Source organism: Strix aluco, chromosome 26 (genome assembly GCF_031877795.1).
Source record: "Strix aluco isolate bStrAlu1 chromosome 26, bStrAlu1.hap1, whole genome shotgun sequence".
NCBI lineage: Eukaryota > Metazoa > Chordata > Aves > Strigiformes > Strigidae > Strix > Strix aluco.
Window position 1 is genome coordinate 3373295 of NC_133956.1, and position 13612 is coordinate 3386906.

At 49.7% G+C, this 13612-nt stretch overlaps 2 protein-coding genes across 3 annotated transcripts; both read right to left on the minus strand.

The window, feature by feature from the left end:
• Nucleotides 1–765: 765 nt before the first annotated feature.
• Nucleotides 766–5864, minus strand: FUCA1 (alpha-L-fucosidase 1). Its single transcript, XM_074850746.1, has 8 exons — nt 5518–5864; nt 4794–4928; nt 4432–4569; nt 3643–3748; nt 3010–3210; nt 2613–2803; nt 1692–1791; nt 766–991 (listed from the first exon to the last, which is right to left on the minus strand). Exons 1-8 carry the CDS (start codon nt 5862–5864, stop codon nt 851–853), a joined length of 1359 nt encoding a protein of 452 aa, XP_074706847.1. The 3' UTR covers nt 766–850.
• A 735-nt stretch (nt 5865–6599) lies between these two features.
• Nucleotides 6600–13612, minus strand: CNR2 (cannabinoid receptor 2). Of its 2 annotated transcripts, XM_074850751.1 has the most exons (3): nt 13460–13612; nt 8914–9196; nt 6600–8647 (listed from the first exon to the last, which is right to left on the minus strand). In XM_074850751.1, exon 3 carries the CDS (start codon nt 8579–8581, stop codon nt 7532–7534), a length of 1050 nt encoding a protein of 349 aa, XP_074706852.1. In that variant the 5' UTR covers nt 8582–8647; nt 8914–9196; nt 13460–13612; the 3' UTR covers nt 6600–7531. The 2 variants fall into 2 exon arrangements, with proteins under 2 accessions (XP_074706852.1, XP_074706851.1); XM_074850750.1 differs by having other exon boundaries at nt 6600–9196.

Sequence of the window (13612 nt, forward strand, 5' to 3'; positions counted from 1 at the left end):
AACAACCCCAGCTCAGCAGCTGTCCCAGCACTGGCGCTCAGCTTGTGCTAAACTCTTGGTGTTTTGGCAACTTTTTCTTGCACCACATCATACAGTAACAAAATAAAGCCCGTAAGCAATGTTGTGGGGCCTACACAACAACTGCACTGCAGAGACACACACCGTTAAGGGGCGTTTCACCATTTAAGTACATATTGTTCAGCCCTTTTTAGAGAAGTTCGACATCAGCGCAGGAAATCTTATCTCACTGAAACAGCAGAACTCAGAGGTTCGGTTCAGAACGGTGGCTTCTCTGTTAAATTCATACAATTACAGGAGGGTTTGGGTTGGGAGGGACATTAAAGCCCCTCTAGTCCCAACCCCCCTGCCACAGGCAGGGACACCTTCCACTAGCCCAGGTTGCCCAAAGCCCCATCCAACCTGGCCTTGAACCCTCCCAGGGAGGGGGCAGCCACAGCTTCTCTGGGCAACCTGTGCCAGGGCCTCACCACCCTCACAGGGAAGAATTTCTGCCTTAGATCTAATCTAAATCTGCCCTCTGTCAGTTTAAAACCGTTACCCCTCATCCTACCCCTACACCCCTGATCAAGGGTCTCTCCCCCCTTTCCTGTAGCCCTTTTAAGTCCTGGGAGGCTGCTCTAAGGTCTCTGCAAAGGACATCCCAGCTTCCCACTGCTGAGCGAAGGGGTCAGTCCTTTGCTGCCAGCCAAGGTCCACTGATAGCCAGGTCACTTACAGGCAGAAGGGATTGGAAGAGAGAATCTCTTAAGAGAAAAACAATTTATTCAACAATAAATGAAAAATCCTCAATTTAAAAGAAAGACAGATTGCTGCTTTCATCCCACAGCCGTCACTCCACACCCTCAAGCTTGACAGTCCAGCCAGACTGAGGAGGCAGAGGAGATGGAAGCATGTAGGGCAAAGTTATGAGCAGTCCTTTACCTGGGGACTTCTGCCACTTCAGAGTCCCTGCAAAACCCAACATCGTCACCTGCAGAGGAGGGCAGGGGAAACACTCAGTTGTAGCTCACACAGATGCTTCCCATGTGAACACCCCAGTACACCCAGAACACGTTTGCAGTCTCTGTACAGCATTTCCCACCTGTTCAAAGCAGTCCTGCACATTTCCACCCATCACTCACAGCCCATGAAAGGTAACAGATGGCATATTTTAGGGCCAAACATCTGACTGGAGTTTGCTGTTTTTTTTTTTTTTTTTTAACTGAGAAGGCTTTACCTCTGTTTGTTTAGAGCAAAGGGCACTCCAGCATTTGCGTCACTTACAATTACATATACAATTAGCGGGTCAGTGTACCTGATCTGAATTTGAGATGCAATACCAGTGATCCCTTCTATGTGTGAGGCTTGTTATTTACTTCACCTCCCTGTGCCAACAGGATCAAAAGCCTCTGGGGGGGAGAAGTGTCTCTGTCTATTCTGTGGCAGACTGTGAGCCTCTCCTGGCAGGTCCCATCCAATGTTCTGTGTTAACAGTGAGCTAAAGCCTGGAGAATAACCTGGGATGCTGCAAGGACCTGGAGGGAGGGCAGAGTACCCCAGAATGAGAAGTATGGGATGACAACTTCTGCACTCTCCCCAGTTTCCCAATGAAGTCAGATTGGACCTTCCCAGCCCACACGTGCCCAAAACGGGCTCTCTGAGTGTTACGGTTTTTTTTTCAAGCTCCTTACTTGTGTAGCTGGGGATGAAGTGGGTGAGGACAGCTTCAAAACATTGTCCTGAGGCCAGATCAGAAAGATGGCATAGACAGCTGGTCCCTTAGAAGTGTACCTAAGAGAGCAAGAGTTCAGCAAGGTCAAGAGCCTCATAAGAGAGAGAACCAGACATGAGCTTGACCTTTCCAGAGAACACCGGCTTGCCTACTGTCACCGCACAGGGGTCACCTACTTTCCCCTCATTCCAAAATCTGTCACTTTGGACCCACCATTTATCCAGTCAGCACTGGCTGATGAAACCCAAACAAAGTCCGTTGTGCTTCTTAAAAGCAAATGTCATTTGCAGAACTGTCCTTGCCTCAGCTTCTGGTCAACAGAGTGGATATGCTGCCTTATCCCCATTGTTGCTCTGCATTTCTAGACTCAACACACTAGGGCACACTTGAGGAAGAAAAATAACTCTGTTTTGCAGCAATTTCTGGCTCCTGACTCACTATGCCCTTCTCAGTCAGCATAAATCTTAACAGTTTGGTAACAGTGATTAGTACTATTATATAACAGCTTAAAAGCAAGTATCACTACATTTACAAACTGTATGTGTTTACATGAACTCATTTGTGCAATCCAGACTAGCCAGGACCACTACTTAAACAATCCTGACAGGAGCAGCATGGAAATTTTTTTAAAGGAAGAGTGTTTTTTTCAAATCAAGCAAGATGGATTAAGTCCTCATTTTCATTCTCTTCTTTCAAGCAAAATATTCCTTAGATAACACCCTGGGGCAGTAACTGAGCACTCCAGTGGCAGGATATTACCTAAACGCCATCTGCACCTGATGGCAACACTTCAGAGCATACCCAATTTAAGAAAAAATAGGAAAGAAATGTCAGCTCTGGAAGTCCCAGCCCAGATGGTACTGAGCAACGGAGTCCTTACCAGACTGTGTCTGTGCTGTTCTCCATCTGCACTCTCCACGGCTTGGATTCATAAATTGCCTCCCCATTAGTGTCCAGCCACCTCCCAAGGGCCAGAAGTCTTTCTTGGAAGATGGGAACAATCACCCCTTCTTTTGTAGGTCCCACATTGAGAAGGTAGTTGCCTCCAAAACTCACAGTCTGCACTAGCTCCTGTGCCAGATAAATCAAGGTAACAAATTGCATTATTCTCACTACTGACAACAAAGAAACCCGAGGAGGGCTTTGTCCTCATCAGCTGCTCCTTTAACTCCAGCCTGACTGTATGAAACACAACAACTCTTTCTGCAAGTAGAAGGATGAAGGAAACCTCTAATTCTCAGTAACTCCCCCACACCTGTTGATTTCAGATTTCTTACCTCAATGATACTTGCTTCATCCATTAACTCAGCAATGTTCATGTTGCTTCGATAGCCCCAGGAGAGCTTGTCAATGGAGGAGCACATCTCCCACTTGTGAGTTGGCAGGGTCCCTGGCTTGTATTTGTCAGCACAATTGTAGAAGCCTCCGTGATGGCAGGAGCAGTTATTACACCAACGATCATTAACAACAACAGTGTCCTAAAGAAGAAACGTAGCTCAGTAGGGAGAATGTTTTGGTTTGGACTTTTCAGCTTGCATTCACCCCCTGCTAAGTTAGCAAAAGCATCTAAGTTAGGAGGAAGGCAGCTAAACCCCCCTGGGTAATCAATGGAAAGAGAGAGGATCCTCCAGAGGAGGCTGAATCCCTCTCTGGGAGAACTTCTCTCTATTCACTCAGGTAGAAGTTGAGGCAACCAGGTTCCTCACCTCTGAGCCTCCCACGTGTGTGCTGTAAAGGACACTAGAGTCTTCTCAGAGGAGCACAGTATAGGCTGCTTTTTTCAAAAGAATAAAGCACATTTGGCATCTGCCAAGCAGGTTTCTGATTTGATCATACTCACATCTCACTGCTGCCAGACCTTCCATACCCATAAAATGCTAGCAGCCATGCGGGGTAGCTGAAAGCGATACCTTGACGGGACTATCGTTATAAAGCCAGGCAAGGAAAGAGGTCGAATTCCAGTATGACTCCGGAGCTTCCCAGTCTCCATCCGACCAAATCAAATCTGGTTTATATCTAACAGAGAGATGAATGTTATTTCAAAATGGCTTATTTTCTCCTACCATGAAGGAAGCACTGTGTTTCTTGTGTCTGGAGTCTAGCTTCACTTCCTCTTCCTATTACTGACGTTACCAGGAGCTTTATGCTATCACTTTCTGCTTCAGACAAAGCTTCAAGTGAGGTTCTTGCAGCAGCAAAGAATGATGTGTTGATCACGGCTCAAGAGAGGATGCAATTCTTTCAAAAACCAGAAGTTTGCACCTCAAAGGCAATTATGAGGCACATTCTTTTCCTGGGACAACGGATATTCTGAGCAACATGTGTCCAAGCCTCGTATTTTTGTCAACAAGGGGAAGCAAGGCAAAGATGTAAATTTGCAGTAAAGTCACTCCTCTACTCTGCTAAACACGAAGCAGCTTGCTCCACTTTCAAAGCCACCCTGCACAAAGGCAGTATTAAAGGGAATGGCTCTTGCATGAAAAATTTGTCCCTACCTTATTCTACAAATTAAGACTGTCCACAGGGCAAATGTGAACCCCTTTTCTAATTACCACAAATCATTACTGATAAGTGAACAGATTTGCCTTGGCAAAAAAATTAACATTTGTCACCTCTCTTCTCTGCATCCACTTTGCATCTTTCTCTACAGTATTGAAACCAGGAAATGCTCTTGGTTCCTAACTGGTTGCAGCTCTTACTTTAAGACAAGATCATAAAGTTCTGGCATGGTCTTCTTTAAAACGAAGTTCTGGGTCTTGAAGTCACTTTCTTTGTCAGCTAGATAGAGTGGATTAAACCACTCTAACAGAGAGTGATACAGTCCATAGCGTATGTTGCTGAAAGGCAGAAAACACAGAGGAAAGAGTTAGGCTGGCAGTAAGGATTAAGAACCAGTGACAGATTAGATTACTTGGCATTATTATTTCACAGAAGATTTCATGACTTTGCAAGCACTACTTTCTTCATATTAAACTCACTGTTTTCCACTATTTGCCGAGAACAGTCAGGAGAATTCAATGCACACAGGTGAAAGCAACAGCACAGTTTGGCAGCGCCGTACCTCTCCCTGAGGGCTTGTCCCAGCTCTCCTACAAGATCTCGGTGGGGCCCCATATCCAGAGAATTCCAGTTCCAGGACACGGACGACCCCCAGTTGGTGAAGCCTTCATGATGCTTCGTGGTCAGTACCACGTACCTGAGGGAAAAAAAGGATCAGGATGACAAAGGAACTACCTAAGATATTCCCCAGCCTCATTGGCAAACCCAGTCACTAAAAAAGCAAGGGCCTGAATAACCACGCTGGGAGGAGCCCCCTTTCACTACCCTTTAAATTTAGAAACGACTACAGGAATAATAGATATTATTAATGGATTTTAATGCTGGACAAGTATGAAAAATCGAGACTTAGGAAGTAGCAAGGCCCATCATCTTCTCAGCACGCTGGGCATGATCCCTCAGGGATCTCCAGCACTGCTCAGGGTCCCCCAAACCCTCAGGGATCCCCAGACTTGGCCCTTCCATCCCCTCAGGAACTCCTGCATCCTCTTGGGGACCCCAGGGACAGCCCCCCATCCTCTCCAGGCCTTTCCATCCCCTCAGGGACCCCCAGACATGGCTCCCCCATCTGCTGGGTGACCAGGGACCCCCCATCCCCTCACAGATCCTCAGAAATGGCTCCCTCATCCCCTCAGGGACCCTCCATTCCCTCACAGATCCCCAGAAATGGCTCCCTCACCCCATCCCCTCAGGGACCCCAACAGCCCTGGCCAGGACCTGACACTGACCTGGCACCAGCCCGCCGGAAGAGCTGGGCCCACTCGCGGGGCTGGAAGTCGTGGGCGGTGAAATGGGGCGCGAAGTCCGCGTAAGTGGTGTCGGGCGGGAACCGGTGCTGCACGAAGCGCTCGTAGTCGGGGCGGTGCTCGCCCCGCCAGTGCCACCAGAACCACTCGGAGCCCCAGGCCGGGACAGAGAACACCCCCCAGTGCACAAACACCCCCACCTTGGCCTGGTCGAACCAGGCCGGCAGCGGCCTCGCGTCCAGGCTGGCCCAGTCCGGGCGGTAGCGCGGCGCGGCCAACACCGGCCCCAGCAGCGCCGCCAGCAGCCACAGCACCCCGCCGGCCGCCATGCTGCCGCGTGACGTCAGCGCGGCCGCCGCCATGGCTACCGAGGCAACGGCGCCGCGACGCCGCCATGACTACCGAGGCACCGCCATTGCTACCGAGGGGCCGTGGGTTCGAGGCTGCGGTCCGCCTGGCAGCGGGGCTGGCGGCCCCTTTCTTCCCTCCCTTCTTCCTTCTCTCCCTCCCAGCCCGGCTCTGCTCCACTATCGCTGCCTGTGTGCCTCATCCTACGGTTTGAGCCTCTGTGTTCATCCCATGAGGAACCAGGAGAGAGCCCACGGGGTTGGCCCCATGGCCACTCAGCCTCCATAAGACCCCTCTCCCCCTGGCCCTCCCGTGCAGCCAGAGCAGGCCCGGGGCCTGGCTCCAAAACCCACATGTGAGGGACAGGTGCATCCTCTGGGGAAACAGGGCAGAGTCCAAGGGCCTTGTGGCCATGTCCCGGGCCAGGCTCAGCCCCGTCAGAGGCATTTGGCAGCCCCACTGCTCTACAGGGCATTGGCAAAGGGCCCTGTCCCACTTTGCTCTCCTTGCAGGTTTTACACCTAAAGGTGCTGCTTTTGTGTAATTCGAAAAAAAAAAATCTATCGAGTTCCTTATCCTCAGAGTATCTGCCGCAGCTTGGGCTTAATTTTATCACCTGGAGGAGTTCGTGTCCCAGAGGTTAATGGAAGAAAAGGCTGAAAAATGGCTTTAATATTTAATCACATAACACCCATCAAACACCTTTGTGGCACAGGTTAGCCTTCCTTAAATTTGCTGCAAGAAATGTGCTGCCTGCAGGGTCCTGCCCACCTCGAAATCCTCAACTATGGCAGAGTCCATCAGCCACAGTGAGAGCATTTCAGTTTTCCATAAAGAATTAGATGCTAAAATCAACATGATCCTAAACGCTGTGAGACACAATTAGCCAGGACCATCTGCAAAAAAGCCCAGAGAAACCATCTGCACGTCTCCTAGCAAGGGCAGAGGTTCCTCCTGCTGCTGCCAGTCCTGCTCCCGCACGATGCAGCGAGCCATTCACTGTCAGCAGGAGCTTGTCACGACTTGGTGGTGTCTCTGCCACCTTTGCCAGGACCTGATGACCTCTTGTCACTGCGCTGTTAACACATAACACCCAGGATGGCATTCAAGACTGGTATGTACCTCTGCTAAGTAGTGATGTGCTATTATCACTTTGCTGGTGGTGCTTGTATGACTCTGCCTGTGCCCAGTTAAGGGGTTTAGAGAGTTACAAGATGCCTGGGGATTTCTACAGAAACTGAAGGTCTGTGGAGTGTTTTACTTGAAGGTAGCTATATTTTAAGAGAGTGTAAGGAAGACAGCACTGAATATAACAAAAATCGGTTAGGAGGTGGCTGGTGAACAGGTGGGAGGCCAGGCAGGAATAGTTGTCATAAAATATCAGGATCTTCTGTTCTGGGGCATGGCATTATCCTCTGCCTCATGGCTGGCACGCTGATGTGGCACCGGTATCTCTGCAGCTCAGGGACTGCCTGTCTATGTAAGTCTCTGCACTTTATGTCCCAGCATCTAAGAATAACATCAGCGGGAGCTGGCCCCGTGACAGGCACCTGATCCCTCATCTCCCAGGACCTCCATAAGAAAAGAAAAAGAAAAGTGATCAGACTGTTTCTGCCAGCACGAGCACAGACTTTCCACAGCTGCCTCCCTATGTTACGCGCATGTCCTCGCAGACAGTCTCTATCACAGAGGACTTGTGGGTGGTCTCTGTTTCTGGGCTCTCCTCAGAGGTCTTCAGCTGCCTCCTGAACTGAGAAAAGACCATCCTCAGAGAGGAATATAGCTCCTTGCTCCGCAGGGCATAAATAATGGGGTTCACCATGGAATTGAGCAGGCAGAGGGTGCTGCAGAAGGCAAACACCTTGCGCAGGTGATTGCTCAGCCTGGTGAAGATGCTGTAGATCATAAGAACGAGGACCGGAGACCAGCACAGCACAAGGACAGTCAGCACCATGACGAGGGTCTTTGCCAGCATGACATCCATCCTCATCCTGGTGTTTTGCTTTCCTGCCTGAGCTTGGTGCTTCTCCATGTAGGCCACGTGCTGGTGAGCCCTCCATAGCACGTGCGCGTAGGCGTAGACGATGCACCCCAGCAGGACCATGATGAAGCAGATCCAGCTCGACAGATAGTTGCCATCCACAAACGGGAACAGCTCGGAGCAGGTCGAATCGAGCGTGCAGCAGTTCCAGCCCAGGAGGGGCAGGGAAGCAATGGCCGCACATGTCACCCAGAGCACCCCCAGGGCTACCCACGCTCTCTTCCTCGTCATGAGGAGCTTGTATTCGGAGGGCCGGCTGATGGAGATGTAACGGTCCAGGGCTGTCAGCAGCAAGCTGCTCAGGGAGGCAGAGAAGGATGTGTTCACCCCTCCCAGCTGCAGCAGGAAAGTTTCTTTAGAGAAATCAGTTTTATTAAAAACATGGAAGTTAACAAAACTGCAGACGAAGATGATGCTGGCCAGGATATCAGCCAAGGCCAGGCTGCTAATAAAGATGTAGGAAGGCTTTCTCCTGGTCCCAGGGGAAGAGAAGATCAAGTACAGCACCAAAGAGTTCTCAAAAACACACAATGTCCCAAAGAGGCCGCACAGCGTGGCAATGCTTATCTTCTGTGCTTGTGTGCTGAGGACCATGAAGCACTCCATAGTGTTCACGGTGCATTTGGAGGAGTTTTCAGGTATCTTACAAATATCCATTGTATTAACTGGAGCTAGGAGCTTGCGGACAGCCTTTCTGCTTCCTTCTGCCCTTCTTCAGATGCTCTGAAAAAGACCGAGATGAAGAGGACTTACAGGAGCACAACGAGCAATAAATTCAACCCACTCAGACACATCCCTCCCTTTAGAGGGAGGCAAACAAAAGGAAAATAGCACAGGGAGACCTATGTTCAGGTTCACAGCCCAAATGCTGGAGCCAGCTTCCACCTCTTCCCAGCAGATATCTGGGCTTTGTCCCACCAGTGATTTGGCTGGGACCCGTCTATCACAGCCCATGGGTACCACGTCCATACCACGTCTGTTGTCCGTACCCCGTCCATTGTCTGTACCCGTCCGTCTCTCCGGCTGTTTCCTCACCACAAGAGGGAAGCAGCAACGCTGAGAATTGTACAAATCCTGGGCCAGCTCCTACCAGCCCTCTGGGATTCACTGCTCAGGGCCAGCAGCGGTGGAAGGGGCTGCTCATGGTGACACCATGCTGTGGCCAGGGACAGGCCCTTGAGAACAGCCCGTCTGAGTGATGCTGCCCCGGGAGATGGCTGGGATGGAGGAGGACAAGGGATACTGCACTGCCGGGGACTCGGCGCGGCTCATCTGGGAACACAAAGTGCACTTTGAAGCATTTACTCTTCACCAAAGCTGTTTGAACACATAAAATGACAAGACTGGTTTTATATTTAAGCTTGTTCATTGTAGTTTTATAAAGCTCAGCCTCATTAAAGTTGCATTTCTCCCCCCATAACCCCTGTGTTGTGAGTCAGTGTGTCCCATGGTCAGAGTGATTAAAAGTTATTGTTTAACATCAATATTAGAGTGCTGGTTGGACATCAAAATGGGGACATGCAAAGAGTTAGACCACCTGAACCTAAGAACCCCTGTCTGTGACCAGGATTAGGTTAATTTTACCAATATTTTTAGTTTCATCAGAGATGTGATAGAGGGAAGTGCCTTATTTTCCCCTAGGCAGATGTTGAGCTGCTCGGTGCCTTTCTGCAGCTTAATGCATTTAAATCCCTTCATCTTCATTACACTGGCGAGCTTGTCCTTCGGACGTTATTTTTCTCCCATTCTTGCTCTTGATTATACTCGTGTTTTAAACCAAATGTACTTTCACTGAGGGCTCAGCTGCCTTGTGCTGCTTCATGTACCAGGGGGAACAAGGTCATCCTGGACTGAGTTATAGAGAGCAGATGACGAGGCGGTTGTTGGATACACTAAAGCTGCCTTATTAGCAGAGAGATGCTGTGTCCCGAGTGCCGTGCACCGGCAGGTTGTACCGACCTGCTACAGAAGCCCACGGCACAGGACCCCTCTTCCTGAAAGCATCTGCCTGGCTTGGAGTATCCAGGATCCCACATCCAGGCAATGGGACCATGAAGTCCTGCTGATGGAGGAAAGCACTGAGCTGACAGTGTTCCCCTTCCCCCAGTACAAACAAGTCACTGTCTGTCCCTGCCCTCAGCTCTCTTTCAAAAGAAGAAATGTCCAAAATGCACGAGCCTCAGCAGACGGGACGTGTGACAGCTCCAGCTACCCGGGGAGTGGAGCGAGTGCCCAGGCGGTGCAGGGGCCGGGCTGCTGCACTGCTGGGCTCCAGCCACCTGTAGCCAACCATTTGTGGTTTCTCTGTCTGTTTTCTGAATTTCAGCAAAGGCAACAGCTGTCTTAAGAGGCGACAATAGCCAGCAGTGACCAACATGCTAAAAGCCTCTGTCCGCAACATCTTAGCAGTGGCAAGTATTTTATACCTGTCTTCAATACTTCCTTCCCCGCTGATTCTCCTGTCTCCTGACACTCATCACTATTTCTGTGTTTTACAGCAGTTGCAAAATACCCCTGAGCACTTGAGATGCTGCCCAGGAGGTCACGGAGAAGAGCCTGAGCCCCACACTTTGCTCCTGCCTGCCTGTCGGGGCTCAAACATCGGCAGTTGCAGGGTGTTCGGTGCATGTTAGAGCCAGAGCAGTTCAACCCTGATTTGCATTTCTTGGCATATCGGACTGGAGGAGGCCTGGACTTTGGGCTGAAATGTGGCTCAGCATTGCAGCAAGCCTCTCTCCTCTTACATCAGCTCTGGCATGGGGTAATCGTGCAGGACCGGAGATGTTACACTCTAATCTCAGCACTCTTGTTTCCTGCAGCTTTTTGCAGAAACACCCCAAGTGCAGCAGTAATTGCTAACTGCTGTTATTAAACCTGACAACATCTGTCCCTCCAGAGAGAGATGGATTTAGTGGGCAGATGGACTTTGACATATCTCAGGGCTCACCAGGGGCCACCTGGGCAGCAACTGCCTCCTCGAGTATCCAAAACTCCCCAGCCAAAACTCCAGCATCCAAACCAAGACATCTCTTAATTAAGCAGACTCCAGCATCACCCCGGCTATTAATTGCAGCCAGTATTCCCAGGACCATCTTAAATTCTGAGTAACTGCAGTTGTGCAAAGTCCAACCAACATACTGAGGAGCTTGGAAACTGTACTGAACACTAGGCAAGAGACTGAAGGCCAGCAAAATGCTATCCTTCACGTTATGTTGCATGGGGAGAGAATTTGGTTGTAATGACAAAATAACTCCTGCACTGCCTGATACACTGTTCTGGTGCAGCTCTCTCGGTTAAGCTGACATATTTCAGATAAGCCCTCAGGTTCAAAATATTGTGCTGGGCTCGTAGCAATCAGCCAGTCAGCCCAGACCTTCTCTTCCCACATCTGTTGTGTCTCGGGTTGAATGACAAGGATGAATCTCTTTGCAGTTTTGTCTGAGCTCCCCAAATCCTCCTTCCAGCTCCCGTGTCTGTGGTGGAAAGCACAGGGCTTTGCTCCAGCACAAGATCTCTTCTGTAGAGGCTCCAGAGCATGAAAACACGGGCAGTGCCAAGAGCCCCTCTCCTTGTACTGCCTGTCCCTGGGTTTTTTTGGCCATAAGGCTGCTTTTTCCTGCCCAGGGGACATTTTTCTCTTGTCAGATGGGCTCCTGGATTCAACCATTTGTTTGTTCATGCCCACTGCCTCCTGCATGCTTCAGCTCCTAGGAAACAAGCCAGCCCTTATCTGGATCCCAGGGGAGAGCTGATCTGCAGCATCCTCGACGGGGCAAGTCCCGCTTCCAGGGTGGAAACCCCCTTCTGAGGGGCAGCAGCTCCACCTCCCTGGGAATTACAGCCCCAGGCACCACTGGGCATCCCGACCACAACCAGCCCACCAAGTCCTGAAAGTCCCTGCCCACCGGGCTGACATTTCAGCTCAGCAAGAAAGAGTGAAGGGGCTTCTCATCCTCCTTCAGAGCCAGGAGGCTGTAGCACAGAGGGACGGGGTCCCTGGGAGCCGTAGGATCCAAGCAGGGATTTCCTGGGCCTCTGCACAGGATTAACTCTCCTCCCAGCAGAGCAAAGTGTCTCCTGTCAGCAGGATCTCCCAGGGTGGGGAATATTCTGCCAAAATAAAGCAATGGAAACCCCATCTCTTGCAATGGAGAATCCCCCAGACAGTGCCAATAACAATAGCCCCAGGAGGCAGCAAAGGAGGCAAGGCAGTGAATGAACAAAAAGCCCAGCTATTAGGAACAAAATGCAGATAAGATATTTGGGAATGCAATATATTCCTGATACAGCCTCACTGACTGCAAAGTGCCCAGAAGCAGCAGAGAAGCCTTCCCCCCCATTAGATCTGCTTGTGAGTCCGCTCACTCCAGCTAATAACCCCCCTGGCTTCAGTGGAAATTAAATCTACAAGTGAAAAAGTCCTTTTCCATTTCAGTGCATTGCTGCAATTGATTTCAGTTGTCAGACTGACACTGCCTTGCATGCAGCAGCACGGTTTCTGATATCACTTGGGATGGTTTCTTCATTTACAGAGACATCTCAGAATCCTTGTGATTAATAAGTTAACATGGTGGTTGCTTAGATAATATCAAATTAAATTTTCCTGCTGCAATCAGCCAGTGCAATGTGCCTGCAGCACTCTGAAAGTGCCAGTCTTGAATATTTCATCACCAGAATTTCTGACGGATTTGATCTTTACAATAAAATCAAATGGCTTAAGTGATCACCTAATATGAACAAGTGAAGGGATCGATGCAAAAATTTTCATTAACGCTTGGACATTTCACTGGCTGAAAAAGTAAAATATCTTTTGCTTTACAAATATTTTCGTTTGTACACATTTCTTGGTTTAGTTGCAGAAGTTTTGCTGTTATTTTGGAAATATCTGTTCATCCCGGTTTGTCCCTCCAACCATATTAAACAATTCTGAGCGGAGTTAAGTCCCTGGTGTAAGAACTGGCTAGCACAAGTGCCACACTGAGGATTATACGCTTTATTTCTATTCAGAGTCCAGTCCTGTCCATGTGTGAGTGCTTGGGGTGACAGCATTCGAAGCACAGGGGTGCGTGGGTGCAGAGCAGCACTGCGAGTGCCAGTTTGGGTACAAAGCATGGAAAATCAGAGCTTCTCTCACTCCACCAAAACAACCACACGCGGAGTCATAATAAACACTGACTCGAGCAGAATGCTCAGCCTGAGAGCTCGTATCATACTCATGCTTGCGAGCTTGGAAATAACTCTGATATATCTGACATTAATATTTCCTAAAACCAGCTGTAAAGAGTTAGTCCCCAGTCTGTTATTTAAACACTTACCTTTCATGTTCTCATTAAGGAAACGTTCATTCTAAATAACAATTTTCCCACCCTCTGTGAATAACACTGGGAATCTCCCAGTGCAAAACCCTGCGCCGCGGAGTCTCCCCATGCATGCATGTCAGCACCGTGGGCTCAAAGGTACGATGTGTGTTACTGCCAGAAAAAGGATCTTTGGCTGCATGATCTCCCCACGGGCTAGCAAATGCAAACCACTCACCTCCTCTTGCTTGTGTCGTGGGCTGGGGATGCCTGGGGGCTTCCCATCCCTCCAGCTCTCAGGGCAGTTTGTGCAGCTGCCGATGGTGCCTGCTTCCCTCTCCTTTCACATCACTTCTGGTTTCATCTGGGTGTCTCATACCATTCTGTTTTA

Coding starts and splice junctions, on each gene's coding strand:
- FUCA1 (XM_074850746.1), bottom strand. CDS start 5,864: ATGGCGGCCGGCGGGGTGCTGTGGCTGCTGGCGGCGCTGCTGGGGCCG. Junction 3,749..4,431: donor CTTTATGATCTTGTCTTAAA/GTAAGAGCTGCA, acceptor TCTCTCTGTTAG/ATATAAACCAGATTTGATTT. Junction 992..1,691: donor CTTCATCCCCAGCTACACAA/GTAAGGAGCTTG, acceptor CCTCCTCTGCAG/GTGACGATGTTGGGTTTTGC.
- CNR2 (XM_074850751.1), bottom strand. CDS start 8,581: ATGGATATTTGTAAGATACCTGAAAACTCCTCCAAATGCACCGTGAAC.